A 19,695-nucleotide genomic window follows, 5' to 3' on the forward strand; every position below is an offset into this window, starting at 1 on the left:
CATGAGCTGCTTATAAATTTTGGAGATTAATCCTTTGTCAGTTGCTTCATTTGCAAATATTTTCTCCCATTCTGAGGGTTGTCTTTTCATCTTGTTTATGGTTTCCTTTGCTGTGCAAAAGCTTTGAAGTTTCATTAGGTCCCATTTGTTTATTTTTGTTTTTATAGAAAAATAAGAAAAAAGTTCTATTAATACCCTCTTAGAATTACTGAGAATATTCATCAGTCTTTGTGTTAATGATGAGATCTTTGCTGCAGAAGTTTGTGAACATCATTTGGGTCTGGAAGAGGTCATATAAGTTATCTGGATAAACCCATGTAGTGAGGTGAGGTAATTTAGACATAGAGACATTAAGTGACCGTGTGTCTTATAATTCATGACAGAATCCATCTCTCGGTCTCGGCGCCTGGCCTTCCAGTCCAGTGCTCCTTTTTTAAAAAAAAAAGAATAAATGTGGAAGGGGAAGGGTGAGAATATTGTGGAATACTGGAAAGTTGAGGCACTTCAGATTCAAACCCAAACTGAAGTTTGCTGCTTCTCATGTGTGACCTTGGGCAAATAACCTCTCTGCTTATTTTGAAAATGCAAGTAAGAATCACTTTTGAGAGAGATTGCAAAGATTAGTGATTATAAAAGACCAAATATAGTTCCTGGTATAGAGCAGATGCTTAGAAAACGTAGCTGCTGTTAACTGGTATTATTTCTGCTGTTAATAAACAAAAATAAAATCTGTAAACAGTATCTGCTTTATCAGTAGGCACGCAGATAAATTATGTTGAGCCAATGTTGAATGAACAAATGCTTTGTCTCACCAGCTACAAAACAGAGCTTCTGCTTATCTATTGTGGATAAGCCTTGTCCACACTTGTGAATGTGCATCCTATTTCACTTTTCTCAAACACGTATTTTGGCGAAAAGCTAAAACCTCTTTAATTATGAATACCATATTCAAAGTTAAATTAGTATAACAGCTGGGACTAGAATTCATACATTTATAATTTAGGAGAGAGAGAGGGAATGGTGGAAAGGGAATGGATTTGGTGTCAGTAGAAGCTGGGTTTGAATAGGAGTGATATCTTCCAGTTAGTTCCTGGTTGCGGTTGCATGATCCTAAGAAAGTCACTTCATTTCTTGACCTCAAATCCTTAGTTTATAACATGAGGGCAGTCACATCTGTTTCTCAGATTTGTAGTAAGGATTAAGTGACATATTATAGAAAGCCTCTCTCTTTCATCTGGGGTACTGTCAGTTATAACACTTACTTCTTCCTACTGTACCAACCTAACACTAATAAAAAGTGGGGGAGTGGACTTCGAGGAGAAATTACTCTTCAAAAAGATGACTTAGGACCTTAAGAGATCCTTTTGAAGATGGGAGGATCCATTTCTGCTAATAATATGCAGTATTCAAAAATGGTAAAGACCTTTTCCATGAAGCCGGTGCTCAGGGAGCAGTTAGCAAAAGCGGGAAGTACTTCACCTTTCCCATCTGGCAGATCCCAAGTATTGATATTGTAATTTGCCAGGAGTTTTTCATTTTGCATGTTTCTAATACTATGTGAATGTATCCTTAGGCCAAATGACATATCGCATAAATGATAGGATAATGCAAAGAAGAACAGGTTTACAGAAGTGTATGCGGGATTCAGCATTCCATGGGAAGAAGACAGTTAACTCCCTCCTTATCAGTGTGGATTGCATTATCTGCAATTCCTGTCCCCAAACCATCTGTGATTCTGTTCCGTGGAACTGGGTTGGTCAGCCTGAAATATGATTCAAAGGAAAAAACCTCACTGTTCTCAAGTATGATTTTTGGCAACTTCAAGCTGCTGAAAACATCCACTTTATTATTCAGCTGCAATATGATGTATGTAGTATGCAAATCACAGAAAACTATACATCCTTCCCATGCTCTGCACTGATCAACCCCACTGAGATTCTCTTAGTTCTGAGCCACACTTTAACAGTAGCATTGCTGCTGTGGAATACATCCAGAATAGGATAAGCAAGATGGGGGAAAGGCTCTAGAAGCGGTCTCATGTGAGGAAGGGTCAAAGGCATTAGGAAGAATTTTCTTGAAAAAGATTATAGGGAAAATACCAAGATGTATCCTTAGCTTCTGAGCATCTGTGCTAAGAAGGTGGTATATGAAACATAAAGATAGAGAGCCTGCTGTATGGTACTTGTCCTTACGGCCGTAGGGAGACGTTGGATATATACATATACACTTAGAATAGCTGTGATCAAAACTGAATAATAAATGCAAATAGAGCTGTAAGTCAAGGGCTTTTGGAATTCAGAGGAGAGACATCCACCAGAGGAAATCAGAAAAGATTTCACAGAGGGGATAGTGTTTGGGCTGGGCACCGAAGGATGGGAAGAATTTGGAAATTCAGAGGTTTCTGAGAAAACATTCCAGGTGGAAGGAAAACGCGGAGTTATGAAAGCAATGTTATGTTAAAGATATCGATAAGTAGTTGAGTAAGATATTAGTGCAGACATTCATGCAAAGCTCAAACCCAGTAAACTCCCAGGAGCTCTTCAAAAATACATATTTTTAAGGGATATCTTTATGCATAGCAATCACATGCTATAACATCTTCCACATACAAAAGTCAGTCCAAAAATTAAAAAGTCATGAGATGGTTAATTTTTCTATATTTTAAACCGCCAAACAAAACCAAGAAAAACTCATTTGACAGCATCTAGGATCTGTTCAATAGTTTCTGCTAATACAATGCTAATCATGCTATGATAGGATAATAACCGTAAAATCTTGCCAAAACTCAGCAAGGTACAGTGTGAGAGTATTGTTCTTAATATTTAAAGGACTGTCATTTAGAAACAGAAGTATACTTGATCTGTATTTTTCCAGAAGGCAGAACTAGGATCAGTAAGTAGTAAAGAAGGTTTAAATTCCCCCTGAGAATTTCCTACAACTTAAAATCGTCTATCCGTAGAGGAGATGACCCTATTAAAACAGGTAGCTTTTGCTTCATTGAAAGTATTCACGGACACCTGCTCACCCTGTGTCCCGATTGCTATAGATGAGGTTCTGAACCTGGTTAGAAGTGAGACTAGCTATGCTCTTAACATCTCTGCAACCGTAACATCCCATGTGCGTGTGTGTCCAACCTACAGATACCAGGCAAAGCAGAGTGAAGCAGGCAGATTGATTTTCCCATTTTTGAGGATGGTGCATCCTTTTCAGAAGTCAAGGGTGGAGTCAACATCGGCATATTATTTAAGGCAGGATTCAGTCCAAACATTTTACTTTATTAAGTCAAGAGTGCAGTCTAATTTAAACTATCTTGTACAACTATTGTGAGTTGTACTGGAAAAAAGTGTGCTTTAAAAACAATAGATACAAATTCTGTTCAAATATTTGAGGATATTATTAAATTATATCACACTAACTTAGCTATGCCACTTTTATTCGTGTCACCAGGTATTAAATAAGACTAAAATGGGGGGCTTCCCTGGTGGCGCAGTGGTTGAGAGTCCGCCTGCTGATGCAGGGGACACAGGTTCATGCCCCGGTCCGGGAAGATCCCACATGCTGCAGAGTGGCTGGGCCCGTGAGCCATGGCCGCTGAGCCTGCACGTCCGGCGCCCGTGCTCCGCAACGGGAGAGGCCACAACAGTGAGAGGCCCACGAAAAAAAAGAAAAAGAAAAAAAAAGGCTAAAGTGTTCTTGGCTGCAAAAGGAGCTTGATCCAATTCCTGACGTTTGATTAACTATCTTATATAAATGTTTGCCAAACTATAATGCCATTTCATGTATAGTATTTATACATTGTGCAGCTAGATACTACACTGAATGAAGTTTAAATCCGTAACTAAATAAACATTCGTGACCAATGAAGCTGTTTGCCTTGATGCTTTGGAACTTAAGTCAAATATATAGTTGAATTCTCTTGATCAACTCAAGCCATGTGTAGAAGCAGAAGTATGTGCTTGTGAATCTAATGTCCTTCTTTTTCTTTTTTTCAGCTGCAGTATTGAAGTATGAGAACAATGTCATGAATATCAGGCAATTCAACTGTTCTCCTCATCCATACTGGCTTCCCAATTTCATGGATGTTTTCACTTGGTCCCTGCCATTTGTTGGGGAAAAAGGTATGTTGTGGAATCCTGAGATGTTCTTAATAAAATGGTATGGGAAGGAAGGAGAGGTAATGCGGCCTTTTTTACCATGAAACAGTCAGAAAGAGAAACACTTCGGCCTAACCAGTAAAACTCACAGGCTTCACCGTAGGAGCAGTGATTTGAAAGTATGTCACTGTATATGCCATTAACAATATGCAATGAGTGGAATTAAGGGGAAATAAAAGAGGAATATTAGGATAATTTATATAACCTCATTAGAATAATCCAACCCTTAAAAAATAACAGATTCATAGTTTTGATTGGCTTCAAGCTATAATGGCTACCTTCTTTTCTTACCCCTTCGCATTATAATTGAAAAGTATAATTTTATTTTATAGACTACTGGTCAAATTAAAAGCTTGTGATAACCATGCTTTCCTCACATTTCTGATGTTAATAATAATCATTGTACGAAAGTGATTAATGGCTACAATATTTTGAAACACAGCATGTACAATAACAAAAAAATAGTTCATTTAAAATATGGTGGCCATTAGTATAAGGTGAGACAAATTTACATTTAAAAAGTTGTTTATTAGCCTGCCCCAGGTTTACAGAAGAATTGGCCTTTTCCTTCTCCCTTTATTTGGTTTTTATATTTTGACCTAAACCTCAGCAAAAATTCGGAGGAAAGGCCTGCACCCACTGAACTTGAGTTTTCAGTTCAGGAGGTTTAATGGTGATAATCTGGATCATTCCTCATGCAACATCTTGAGCATCACAGAGAAGGTGAATGTGTGCATTGTAATAAACATAAGAGCTTGCACGTGTTTCAGAAAAATGATGTCTTATGGGGGGATTTTAGAGAAAAGCTGTACATTCTTCTGAAATATTTGTTTATATTAATACATATGTGTAATATATTAATATGTGTAGTATTTATTTTCCTACAATGTATTTTTTCTTTAAATATTCTAAAAACAATTAAACCCGAGAATCTATGAATTGTCAGCAAAGAAGTCTTCCCTTCCAACACCAAAATAAGTCAAAAGTAAATTTTAATACTTTCTGATAAATGTTCCCAGTACTACTCCGTGTCACCACTTCCTCGCACCCATCAGATCGCAGCGTGGACACAGAAGCACTGAGAATCCTGACAACTACCCTTGAACACCCTTCATTTTGGTTGTTTCCATTAATTATTCAGATTTTGAACATCTGTTATAAAAGAATGTATTAATATATTCGTGTACATAATTTACGTTTTTTTCTTTTTTTTTTTAACTTTATATTTTATACTGGAGTATAGCCAATTAACAGTGTTGTGATAGTTCAGGTACACGGCGAAGGGACTCAGCCACACGTATGCATGTATCCATTCTCCCCCAAACTCCCCTCCCATCCAGGCTGCCACATAATATTGAGCAGAGTTCCCTGTGCTATACAGTAGGTCCTTGTTGGTTATCCATTTTAAATATAGCAGTGTGTACATAATTTACTTTTGATAATTAAACTGAAGCTCTGAGTTAATGTTGGCTCCAGTGAAGTTTTACTCTTTATCATGTATCTTCAATGCTAGAAAAACACTGATTTTAAAAAGTAACTCTTGAAGAAATAGTGGACAGGCTTCTTTTCACATTCATGATAGAACCCAACCTAATTTTTTAAAACGTTCAATGCAAATAACATGTAACTTAGTGTAAAGTGTTGCAGTACTGATTTTCTGTGTATAATGCTTTTATACAGCCCTCTTATAATCTATTTACTCAAGTAAATTTCTTATTAAACTTACCTGAGCTTCATTTGTAAAACCTTTTTGAAAATGAAGCTTAATGTTGTATATGTGTATATATATGTGTATGTATATATATATCTCAACACATTCATTTTTTAAAATCAGTATTCTCACAACTACCTCAAATATATTAGTTCATAAATCATCAGTTTTTCTTAAACACAAAACCACATTTCTATCACTATTCTGGGTTCTCTGGGGGACTAAAAAATTTAAAAAAGAGATCTAGCATTCACTCGATCCCTATGAACATAAAGTTTATAATCTGGTCTAAATCTAGCAGCATCATTGTACAAATAAATAAAAACTCAAAAGTAACCATTTTCTCCTTCCTAGATTATAGTATATTCATATCCACATTTTTCTTTTGTCCACTGTCTATTGACCTATAGCTGGTAAATGTTACCATTAGATTTTGTAGGCATGAGCTAATAATTTTAAAAATATAAAGTCTGCATAGAAATACAAAGCCTGTTATCTTTTATGGTCTGAATTTTATAGAAACTACTTGCAGGAAGTTCCATCTTCAATATAGGTAAGAATGTTATTGCTAAGCCTGGTCATTAACAGTGCCAGAGTCATAATTAAGGTTATAGTAGAAAATGTAGACTTTTTTTTCCTTTCTTTCTTTCTTTCCTTTTTCTCTTTAGTGACTGAGATGCTGGTAAATGTCCTCAACATCTGCTCAGATGATGAACTGGGGTCAGAGGAAGATGGATTTGATGGTAAGAGCCTTGAGCCTTTGTGCTAATGCTATTTGCCAAGTAATTACTTGGCGTCCCGTAGGTAACCCTAAGAATAAATTTCTAAGATTTAGATGTGTAAATCATAACATACTGCTGAGAATGAAAGATATTATTATATTTTCTAGTTGCTTTGAAAAAATGCAAGAAAAAACTTGAGAGAATTTTCCCCTTACCCTGAAAACATAGTTGAAGCTGTGAACTACTTTAATAAACATCTTTCGGTAGCTCACATTGCTAAGTGAGTTTTTTGGTTCTTTTAGTGAGGTTGTTTCTGTCAATTATTCAAATTTTGATGTCTATGATAAAAGAAGATACTTACACATTGGTGTATTGGTATTTATGTCAACCCCAATGTTTTTTCATGCCTATAATAATCAATGAATAAGCTATGAGGTTTTTTATTGTTGTTTTTTAAGATACTATTTGGTATTCAGTTACCCTTGAAGAATACACTTTCTATAAAAGACAAAAGATTCATGAGGTGAATGAAGATAGAAAAAATGACTCTGGCTCTTACAAAAGGACCCCAAAATGAATGGAAATTTACAAAAAAAATGTAGTTGGAGGACGAAAGTGCAAAGTTCACTTCCATAAACATTTACTAAGTACCTGCTCTGCACAGGGCACTCGGGATTCCAAAATGCATTAAAGACCTAAGAAGAAGTTGCAGTCTGGTTAGAGAGACGGATGCGTAAACATTATAATATCAATAAAATAAGTAAAGGGGGAAGGTAGCAGTGGAAACTAGATATTGTGGCAAGTTTAAATTGATAAAATTTTTACCTTTAAAAACTGCACTTGGGTAAAATGAAGCAAGAATGTGGCCCTTTCCAAAAGTTACTATCTGAACAGCATGGTTTAATATTTACTTGGGCTTAATACAGGTCACATCTATGAATGCAGAATACCTAACTCTGTAGGCAAAAGTAAAATAAAAGTGTCCGTACACTCATGTAAATAGAGAGTATATGCTTAGGTAAATTTAAAGTGTACAATTATTCCTACCATCTCATGGTTTAAGTAAGAACTTACTTAAGTAAATATATTGATATATTTTAAAATATTCAGAAGCTCAGTGGGTAGTCTGTGCTTTATCCAGATTCTAGATGTTTCATATGTTATAGCCACAGTTTACCATCATTAACTTTTCCAGGGTAGTGATATCATTTAAGAGATGTTAATCTTCCTAGTGGAAGATTAGGAAGAGGCTATTTTTTCCTCAGGAAAGAATACTAATCTGGTAGAATCTAAATCTTAAAAGAATCTTAAATCTTAAAAGAATTAAAATCTTAAAAGAATACTAATCTGGTGGAATCTAAATCTTAAAAGTCAACAGACATTTTGCACGGCTTTCACTATGTTCCTGTTATTCCTCAAAAGAAAGATTAATTAGCATTAATGCAGTGATGCATCTCTGTTAATAGATCTCTGTTTTAGTCAGGTTTATTGACCAATAATTATAGTATAGACAACATATTAAATATACAACATATGGTATATTCAATAGAATAAGTAAACCTGCATATAACTGTAATTATGTTAACCCACTCATTCAGCAAATATATATTGAGTACCTACTGTGTGCTTCCAGGTCCTATAGCCAAAAGTATCTGCACATTTCAACAGTGCAAGTAGTATTACCAAGACCACCTCAGTGTTTACTTCACTTATAGTGAGTTCTCTTTATCCACCCATTCAGTCACTTACATGAAAGGATATATTTTGGAACTTCCTCTGCTTTAAAATTATTAGTTCCAGTCAATGTACTGTGCTCATCAGCAGTTGCTTTTAAGCTTGTTTATTCCAATGATAGGAGTGCATGTCCTTTTCAAGGCACTTGGAAGAATTTTTTCTTTCTAAGCAGACCAGTGAAATCTTACTACCATGCTTAAATCTTAGGTTAGTCCTGCAGAGAAACAGCAGGACTAAAATATGGGATTTTTCAGTTCAAATCTCACAAATTTACCCTCTAAGGAAAAAAAAGAAAAGAGAAGTAAAAGTTTTAATTAAAAAATATGTTTAGGGCTTCCCTGGTGGCGCAGTGGTTGGGGGTCCGCCTGCCGGTGTGGGGGCACGGGTTCGTGCCCCAGTCCGGGAGGATCCCGCATGCCGCGGAGCAGCTGGGCCCGTGAGCCATGGCCGCTGAGCCTGTGCTCCGCAACGGGAGAGGCCGCAACGGTGAGAGGCCCGCGTACCGCAAAAAAAAAAAAAAAAAATGTTTAGGGCTTCCCTGGTGGCGCAGTGGTTGAGAGTCTGCCTGCCGATGCAGGGGACGCGGGTTCGTGCCCCGGTCCGGGAAGATCCCACATGCCGCGGAGCGGCTGGGCCCGTGAGCCATGGCCGCTGAGCCTGCGCGTCCGGAGCCTATGCTCCGCAACGGGAGAGGCCACAACAGTGAGAGGCCCGCGTACCGCAAAAAAAAAAAAAAAAAAAAAATATATATATATATATATATATATATGTTTAACTTAGAATATTATACATTTCAGAGTAAATCATCAGAAATGTTCTTTAGTGCTTTATTTTAACACGGCACAAAAATTATGGATTTCCTCAAAGGTACTCAAAGAACAACTTATAAATCTTTCCAGAACTCTTTAACTCTTTTTGGAACAATAGTTTATTGAGAACATATATTTAAGGTTTTTTTTTCCTTTTTGTGTGATATTATTTTCAACCTCAGGATAAAAGTTCCAGTTCTCCCACCCTGTTCCTCCTGCAGGCAGCCTGCAGAGTCTGTCTCTCTCTGGGGGCTGGTCCTCTGCTCTGCCTATCAGGCTCCTGGGCTTGTGGTTGGCTCCAGAGGTGAAAGCAGGAATCAGAAGACATCAAAGGACTTAATTAAAGCACTTCCTGCTCTTTCTAAAGGGGAGCCATCTCTTGATGAGTCCTTATCAAACCCTTCTCAATATTTTGCTTAGTATCCAACTTCAAGCTGCAAAATCCAAGGCAGTAATGGTGCCTTTACAGCCCATGCCTATCTGTGTATCTTATCCAGTTGACTTCTTTGTGTTTATAAAGTCTATTGCAGACAGAAATTCTCCTCCTATCCTTGAGGAGTATAGGTGTGGGATTAATTTTGCTTCTTTTCTATGTTCTGTCAGCTCCCCTTTACCACTTAACGGTGACAATGGCAGCAGCTAACACTTATGTGTTAGGCATCATTCTAAGTCATTTATATGTATTAACTCTTTGCTAATTGTACCTTTTGACCAACAAAAATTTGTAATTATTAACTATCATTTACTTTAAGGAAATTTTCTAGGTTATTTATGTTATCTCTAACCCTCAAAACAACTTTTTGACATAGGTGCTATGATTATCCCAGTTTTACATATGAAGCTAGACAGACTCGGGGCAGTGAGGTTAAAACCTAAGGTCACAGAGTTAGTGAAGTAATGGAGCCTGGATTCAAACCAATGTCTGCCTGGTTCTCAGGCTCTTGAACTTTCCACAACCTGTGATTCCAGTGCTTGAATTTTTTTTTTTTTAAACAGCATGATGCTTTTTTGTTTTTAACAGAACAACACTAATAGCTAAACTTATACTTTAGTTCGTTCTGTTAAACATCCATAAAATTACAAAAAAAGATTTTTACATTATTATTAGGCCATGAAAGCCAAAGCAAATAAAATAGTTTTGTGCTACTCTGTTAACCTCAATTTACTCCAAGAAGTTATGTGTTTGATAATGTGAAAAATTGTATTGTATCTGAGCAGACAAAGAGTCTCCTGGCTCGCCTAGGCTTCTGCTGGGTAGAAATCATGTCATGAATCTCTCCTCCTTAGCTTCTGCCTTACAAATAAAGGAATTTGATAGCCTATCTAGAAAAAGATCACTGTTTTATATTGGTCGATGGTTCCTTTATGTTGAAAATAAAATACTAAACTTCTTTTATCTTGAAAAGTTTTGAAGCACTTTAATGCCAAGTGATGTCTTTCGAGGATCTAGTTTATATGTATTGGGGTCTTTGATTCCTGTTTCCACTTCTGATTTTGGATGATAAAATGATAGTCTGGTTTCAATTTGGGTTTGTTATTCACCAGAACATTTCAAAGAAGGAAGAAATCCAAGTAGATGTATCTCATTTGGTAGTTGATTCTCATTAAGGAAGAAGACTCATTTCAGACCAAGGATTAGTAAGTGATCCCAAAGTGTTGGCAGGGGGGTTGGGGGGAGCTGACAGAAATCAAGCAATCTGCATCACAGAACTTTCTTTACTGTTCATTGTTATAATAAGGAAGTCTGAAATAGCAGTAAGTATTAGAAACCTAATGACAGTTTCATGAGTTAGAAATATTTATTTGGAACTTTCTTTTAGCTCTAAAATCTTAGACTCTGAGATCACTTTATCTATCTATCTATCTATATACAAGTTATATTTGAAACTATGATATGTGATAAGTCTGGCTAACAGGAAAGAATTGTGGAGGTAAAACTGAAATCCTGTAGAATAAGAAAGGAAAGAAAAAAATAATAAAACTAATACATTTTAAGCCAAATATAGTTTCAGGCTGCCCTGGAAAGACTTAATATTAAATTAGAATTTATGTCTCTGTTTTCATCTAAGGAGCAAACCACATGGTGGAACTCTTATCCTTTATCCACATTTTTGCCTTATCCTAATGTTAACCACAGGCAAGTCACTGAATATGGGATCAGAGCAGTTTTTTGCATGCCTCTACGAAACCATCTAAATTGTATACAAGAAAATTATCTCCCATCATCTGCTTTGAATTATTAGATAATTCTTCAGATCTAATATCACGGGTTCCAGAGTGTCTCCCCACTGCTTTCTGTTTAGCTTTAAAAAGCCATACAGAACTTTTTAAAGTACAAAGTTGGGAATTAGTAGGACTAGCGTGGCATCTTATGGGTCCTTGAGGAATACCACTATATAGGGTTCGGGTATATCATTTTCTGCCGAAGCTGTATATATTTGCCATGATGAATGTTTGAGACGAATTTCATCTTAAAAATTCCCTCTGCTTTGTGCCTCTGGCAGCACATTCGCTAAGAGCCATTAGCTTAGAGCTCTTCGTGTGGCTGTAATTATTGTCATTTCTGAGCAACTCATCTCAGCATCTCATATTTCATGTTCCCAATGTGAAAAAAAGTTGTGTGTCTGATAATAATTGGCAGTTTGGGAGAAAAAATATGACATGTTAATATAAAAATTACAAAGAAATGTTTAGACATACAAAAAAAGAGCCCTCAGCAGCACTGTGGCGACATGATTCTTGTTCTATCAACTTTGAAGCATAACCTGCCATTGGTGAGCAGAGGAGTAACATCATAAAAGCAGTGTCTGAGAAACAGCAAATACTTTCCCCAAGAAAATGCTTGGAGAAAGAACAAAGGATTAGTTGGGGTATAATTTAGGAACTTAACTATTTCAAAGTTGAGGTGACTAGATCGGAACAATGATAGTGTTAATAATAAAAGGAAAAGGAGGCTTCCCTGGTGGCGCAGTGGTTGAGAGTCCGCCTGCCGATTCAGGGGACACGGGTTCGTGACCCGGTCCGGGAAGATCCCACATGCCGCGCAGCGGCTGGGCCCGTGAGCCATGGCCGCTGAGCCTGCGCGTCCGGAGCCTGTGCTCCGCAACGCGAGAGGCCACAACAGTGAGAGGCCCGCGTACTGCAAAAAATAAATAAAGGAAAAGGGAGATATTCTAAAGAGCTGGGCTTACAACTATGGTATCAGTGGGGCAAAGGGAACAAAAGTGGATTTGGACGGTTCAAACCTCAGTACCTAGGAGGATGAGAACACTTACGGAAAAACTTCATCCGTTTCAGGGAGAAAGGAGTTCAATGACAGACATGAGTTTGAGTACACACATGACTCTGGAAATGCCCAGGCAGGATTTGGAAATGGAACCCTGGAGACTGGGGACAAAATCGGGTCTGGTGACAGAGGCTTTGAATTAAAAGTCACAGCCGAATCTACTAAGAGTCAAACAGGCCTCCAAAGTTACTGATGTGGAAGGAAATATCAGAAAATTGAGGACCAATCTGTAAAATTATCCCTTCTTTATGAAACTGGAGAAAAAAGACAAACAAGTGAAAGAGAAAGGAGTGATGAGGGAGACAGCGTAAGAACCAGGATTGTGGAGCAGTTCAGGCAGCAGCTATTTTAAAATATTTGCACCAAATGCAGAAAAATTACTGGAGATATAAGTCTGACCAGAAAACCAGAAAGTGAAATATTAGGGCATAACTTTGTCAGATAACAGATTATTGAAAAGAGGCAAATAGCAAACTTTGTTTTCATTTTTATAATAGCTAAAATAGAAAATTGAAATCATTTTTTAGAAGGCCAAAAACTAAAATAAAATGCAGAGTACCCTAATTTTGATACCATGTTATATTTCTATCTTATTTTTTATTTCCATGTCAAAGTATTTATTCATGAAATATCTTTTTCTGTGTATTCAGTGGCGAACAAACACATGGCCTCCGCCTTCACTAAGCTGAGAGTCCAGTGCAGTAAGAAACCAATTTTCAATATGCTGGTCTCACAGAGGATTTAGAGGCTTGCAGGAAGGGGTGTGAATTGGGATAAGATATTTGGTAACTGAAGGAGGAAACATAAAGGACATCTTTCTCGTTCTCTTCTACTTCTGACAAGGGAAAGAAAAGCACTTTATGTATTTTACTGCTTTAAGAAGTATGGCCGTGTGAGAAATCCATATAATTTTTCCAGAAAATTTTATGCAAAGATGGGTATCAGTTCACCAGTGTTAAGTTCTCTTATCTTTTAAAAATAACTGAGTTTGCATGATGTAATTGGAGAAAGGAAAGGATGACATGTATAAAAAGAAAGATTAGTCAGTATTTTGTAAAAGGCTTTGTAGTTGCTTGTCAGGCTTTTGTTAATTACCTTCCAGTTTATGGTTGATTTTTTTCAATTATTTAATATTTCAATGTGTAATTTAGAGGGTAAATCATTTTCGTCACTATAAACGTATCCTTGGTACTCTGTACCCTTTATAGTACAGGTAACTGCTTTTTTTCATCAGGGCTGTGCTATAAAAAGGAAACAAATAGTTATATCCAGTATATCGTTAAAACTGAAACATGTCTAAAAAAATACACATTTACTAGGTACTAGGGTATGACCTCCCATCATATACATGGCCATTGATATTTTGGGGCCGGGACTATCAAACAAGGTACCTGGTTAGCCGTCATACTGTAGTCAGTATCATCAAGTCTGACTTATATGTGATTACAATAATTAAAATGTTTTTAAGTTGCCAATTTAAATGATACAGTAACATAGACATTTAAAGTACTGCTTTCTCTTATTGTACTACATGATTTTGCACAAATGAGTTATATTAGCTGGCATAATTTTCACATTGCACAGAATTGCAGACTTTGGGGTTTCCCTGGTGGCGCAGTGGCTGAGAGTCCGCCTGCCGATGCGGGGGACACGGGTTCGTGCCCCAGTCCGGGAAGATTCCACATGCCACAGAGCAGCTAGGCCCATGAACCATGGCCTCTGAGCCTGCGCGTCCGGAGCCTGTGCTCCGCAATGGGAGAGGCCGCAACAATGAGAGGCCCGCGTACCGCAAAAAAAAAAAAAAATAGTGCAGACTTTGCAGAGCAAACTAAATGTTAAAAAAACAGTCATCTCCCTAGTAGAGCTAATTGGTTGGATAATGTCCACCATTGGCTAAAATGCTTGCAGTAAATAAAAGTTTATACTGTATTCCATAGACACCTGTACTATACACATATACAATATTCACAGTTTTAAAAATCATTGTTTTTTTGTAGCATTTGAGTTTTCCTTCAACTTATGGTGACATTGGCCAACTTATATTAAACATTAGCTATTGCATATCTAAGCATACACTTGGATTAAATGTATTTATAAAATTTATTTGAGAAGGAAGTCCATGTTGTATACTAAGAAGGGAAATAAGCATGGGCTTTATAATCCTTAATGTATTCTTTAGTTGAAAGGTATTAAAGTAGAGAGCTCTCTTTTTTCAACAAAGGCAAAGATTTTGTGTGTATGTATGTCTCTATATTTTAGAAAAACTTCACTTCTCACACACAATGTTGAGGTAATTGACATATGAAAGAAGTGTTCTTCACAGAGAGAAGTATAGGGGGTAATGTCAGCTTGCTGAAAATTGATACCATAAGAAAATAAGATCCAGTTTTCATGCGTTTTTGGCAGAGCTTACGTGCTTCTCTTTGTACTAAAGCATTTTATGGGTCCAACTTCTTAATCTGAAGGTTGTACTTATATGAGAATAATTAATAATTGATTGAACAACAGCAGACAGTCGTTGTAAGTCTGAAGTTTGGAAAACATTCTCTTTATAGTTGTTTGATCTCAGATGGCAGGTTTAAAGGCCATATGAAAAAGTTTAATGAATGCTCAGAAAATCTAAAGTTTAAAAATATTTTTCTATGAGGGTAATCTATTTTGGCTCTCCTAAAAATCCCTTTTATTCCTTCATCTTTACTCCTAGCTTACGAGAAGCTATGAAACTTTCTTCCAGTTTTTCTTAGAATTTTAAAGAAATAGATATCTTGATTTTCTTTGGTCAGCCCATCTTTGTGAAGCGGTCTGTTTTTTTGCCTCAAAGCAAAGCCAGCAGCATCCTGGATTCTCCCCTTCTCCCCTAGTGAACTGGCCATCATCTGGGGCCCAGCCTTTAGCCTGGTTGGCACAAAACACAACTGGGGCCCCAACTTAGGCAGCATGATATTAATGAAGATCACACAATCAACCTTTTAATTTACAGTGAGAAATGTAACTGTTAGAAGAACTGGAATATTCACTTCTGCACAAGTACTTCCTTCTTCTTAATAGAAAGAGCAAACATTTTTGAGTATTGTATACCAATGATCTATGCTAAGTGCCTTAGCGGATAGCACAGTACCTGGCACTTGTGTTTGTTGAATGTTGAGAATGACCGAACGAATTAACTTAGGTAATTCTTCCACCCACCTGGAAGTAGATCACCAGCCTGCTACTGTAATGAATCCTGGTTTGGGCTCCCCACTTCCCAGCTGATGACCTTAGGTCGACAACTTACCAAGCGAAATAATACAAATAAAGCACTTAGAACCTTCCTCATTTTTTAGATGAGGAAGGTGAGACTTACAGAAGCTTAGTAATTTATCCAAGGTAGCACAGCCTGTAAACAGGGGAGCTGAGACTCAATAGGTCTTTTACTCCAGAACACAAGTTCTTCACCACTGTGCTATTCTGCCTCTCACATGCCAGTTTATTCATTTGTCTTAAAAGAAGTCGACGAGCCAGGTATTTATGATCTGAAGTCTTGCTGTAAGGCCAGAACACTGAAAGGCCATTGGCCCCTGGACAGTACTTTCCTAGACAACGTCAGATGTTTGCCTCAGCTTCTCTTCTTTCTTATGCCTCTGTATCTGACCAGTACAGTTTTTGACTGGCATATCCCTTTCCTCTGATAAGATAATAATATATTTCAGTGATGTTAAAGTCTCACGACCTGGGAACCATTCTGTCTGTTTCAGTTGCCTCTGCAGGCCTGTGCACTGATCATTGGCCAGAACCTAATGCTCATTTCCCTATTTACCTTTTTGGGCAAAATCTTCACTACATCCCCCCTGTACTGACAAAACACCCTGCCTAGTTCTTGAATAGCATCAGAAGATCTTCGAGTGGCTTTATTTCACATCAGCTCAGTACATGCCAGCACCTTGACCATCCTCTGCTGTCAGACGACTGGAGTAGTATTACGTCTTTCAGCCTGCTTTTTTGTCGTGCTGTCAAATGGTACTCAATTAGCTTTCTGTCTAGGGTATAACACATGGGACAATCAAACATGATATTTTACTCTATTGGTTTATTTTTTCCTTCAATTTCTGTAATTTCAGAGATAACATTTAAATATCATTCTACTATTTGATAAATTTATAAATTCCTAAGTGTCCAGAATTAAATTCTGGTCTAAATGCTTTCTTCCAGCATTTAGCACGTATGCACAATTAGGTCCTTAATAAATACCTTTTTCAACTGTTAAATCCTCATCTATATCCAAAATAATCCTGACAGACGAAACATCCAGGCATTATGATTGTTTCTCCTATAGACAATACATCTGCATCATTAGCTTGACCTTTGTTGTTTCATTTCATTTTGCTTTTATTTTCATTGCCAGTTGATGCATTTCTATTATGATACAGAGTTCAATCCAAATGAGATTTCACATGCTATTAGTTTCTACTTTGGTAAATATAAATAAACTGAAATGTCCTCTGTAAGGCATAGGCTGAATATATGATAGTTTCTTGAAACATAGGCTGAATATATAATAGTTTCTTGAAAAATCAACGAAGCCTCCTAGTCTACCTTAAAGTCTTTAATTTTTACCCAAGTTATAATCATGCTTATAGCCAATTGCTGCGAGTCTACCAAGGAATTATTGAACAGATGGAACGCAATGTCTCAGAGAACAAAAGTCCATGGAATCAAATTAGCGCTTGGAAACGAAAGTATCTTTTAACTACATATCTAAGATAACCAGGTAATGACAGTTAGTCGACATGTGGGAGCGGTCTGTACATTTTTAAGACTTCCTATCTGAAGAATCCAGTTATGTTTTATGACAAGAGAAGGTGGAAGAAACTGTCTAGGCTGTACTGGCCTTTTTGAAAATCCATTACACAGAAGAGTCTTTTTATTCAAAAAAATATATTTTTTCAAGGAGCTGCCGCTTTCAAAATGACATATAAGACAGAATAGCCTTATGCCAAATATCACACCATCGTAGATGCTATTACATGCTGAGATTTTAGTTGAGCTAAAAAGCATATGGAAGAAATTCAGAATATGTGGTTTGGAGTGATTTGGAATGAGTAGCCATTATGTCCCAGTTTTATCACCTACGGGTATGTACTATGCTATTGTTAGAATTAAAATTAGAAAGATATTCCAAATATTTTAGGTTGTAATCCTCAAAAAGATGAATTTTTACAGAGATTTTTAAAATTTATTATCCTAAAGGTGTTTTTCTCTGCCTAATAGAGTAACCTGCATAAGCATTCATATAGCTATTATGTGAGGGGCAGCACCTCCAGTCTCTTTGGACTAGATTTAACCAGCACTGATCCTAAATGGATCAGCAATGCAGGATTCTCAAGTCATGGCTGGTGACAACTGTCACCTCTAGAAAGTGATTAATCTAATACTTGATAGAGCAGCTGTCTTCATGCCAGAATATTTGGACCATTGGGGTTACCCAAAGAAGTTTCAAGAGGAGTAAGGGAATCTATTTTCACATCCTCAGTTTCCATATGTCCTCATTCCTAAAAATGATCAGCCTGGGAACTCATCTGAGCTGCAAGGCTCACTGCAGCCTCTCCTTTCCCACCTCTTCTTTCTCAGTTGCTTTTCTCTCATTTTAACAAAAAGGCATGGGTCTCCCTAAACATAGTCTCTATGAACACTGCCTGGAGTACTAAACAAAGAGACGTTGGAACAACTCAATGCGTAGGAAGTCTCCTTAATCAAGGCAGTGTAACCGCCCTCCCATCTTTATCATTAAGGGATGCATTCCAATCAAATTACATTTCTATGTTTTTTAAATATTCATAAAAATTGATCATATGTTTGTGCTACTTAGCTCAGTTATGTACTACTAATAATTGATATTGATTACAAAGGAACTTTGAAGGCTTAGGGCCTTATTGTCTCAGGAAATTTTAAAAAACACATTTCATTTAAATTTCTAAACATATTTTTGGCAGCAAAGTATAATGTGATAAAAATATTTTAAAGTAAATATATAATTCACTAAAATAAAATCAGGAAAATGGAAATGCAATTTCAAAGAGAAAAGGACTACTGTAAGATTTCTAAATATCAATGAATGTCTTGTTCATGGGTTTTTTTCTTTAAATGGATGGTGGTAGGATGAAATTGCTATGATATTTATATGCCATTGATTTTTAAAAGAAGTGGTATAGTCATTTCATTTTAAAATGGCAATGTTTACAACATTATATTGCTTACAATTATTTAAACTCGGAGGTGAGAATAGTATTCTTTGGAGGATATACTTTTGTAGATGCATGAGTAAAAAATGTAAAGGCCACAGTTTTAAAGCCAGTCCATCAGAATGAGCACAATTTCTCAGTGCTTATGGTGCTGTCCCTAAATCCCAGGACTCAAGGGCTTGGTGGTGTAGAAAAGTATAATGAAGCACTTGTCAAGTTCACCACAGCCAAGGGCAAAACTGGGTAGATGTTTAAGTAAGTTCTGGATAGCCTTGCTTGGTTGAGGTATAGTTGCTCAAGGTCTGTTATTTTTAAACTAGGTCAGAGAAAGAAAAGACAAGAAAATAAGGTTTGGGGATTATAGTACATGTTTTGGCCTCATAGCCTTAATGGGGGTCAATTTGGGATATGTGTTCTCCCAGATAAGACCGTCTATATACTTATAATTTCACCATCATTTGTAAAGAGCTATAAAGACCAATTATGCAAGGTTTTTAGAGGTGTTCGAAGACATATTCTGCCTTTGCCTTATATCATATTTCAAAGTGCTGATTTTGGAAGGAAAACAAACTAATTTTTGTCTTTAATATAACACAACAAAAGATATTTCTTATCTCAGCACCTTATGCTTTGTTCCATCAATAACCTGTATTCAAATTCAGTAATTGCCCTATGGTGTCGGAAAGTAAAATCTGGAGACATGTCTAAACTCTGCTTAAAAATAATGAGTCATAATAAAATTTTACTTTCAAGTAGAATAGGTTTCTTACAGGGATGAACTTTGTTATCTTTTTAAAAGTTTGAAAAAGTGGTGAGTTTTCTGTAATATTTTCTCAGAATTTGAATTAAAAGCTTTAAGAGATTTGAAGCTTGCCAGCAAAACATAGTTCTTAAAATAGATCTTTCTTTTGAAAAAGCGTGAAATGTATATACACTCCTTTTAATATAATATATTTCATTTAAAGATATATGCTATGGATACACTTGTATTAGTTAAAAGTCCTTTAAAGAAAGAAGCCTAAATAATAGCAAAACATTTGAAACCAATATAATAATGAAGT

The 19,695-nt window shown here is 36.6% G+C and overlaps 1 protein-coding gene across 3 annotated transcripts in view; it reads left to right on the forward strand.

The window, feature by feature from the left end:
• The window catches only part of PPP3CA (protein phosphatase 3 catalytic subunit alpha), a 298,560-nt gene that overhangs the window by 258,894 nt on the left and 19,971 nt on the right, over positions 1 to 19,695 (forward strand). For all 3 annotated transcript variants that reach the window (XM_079921013.1, XM_079921014.1, XM_079921015.1), the window contains exons 9-10: positions 3,993 to 4,118; positions 6,534 to 6,608. In XM_079921013.1, coding sequence (XP_079777139.1) covers positions 3,993 to 4,118; positions 6,534 to 6,608 — 201 coding nt within the window. The remainder of the gene's footprint in view (positions 1 to 3,992; positions 4,119 to 6,533; positions 6,609 to 19,695) is intronic.

Source organism: Stenella coeruleoalba (genome assembly GCF_951394435.1).
Source record: "Stenella coeruleoalba genome assembly, chromosome: 4".
Taxonomy (NCBI): domain Eukaryota; kingdom Metazoa; phylum Chordata; class Mammalia; order Artiodactyla; family Delphinidae; genus Stenella; species Stenella coeruleoalba.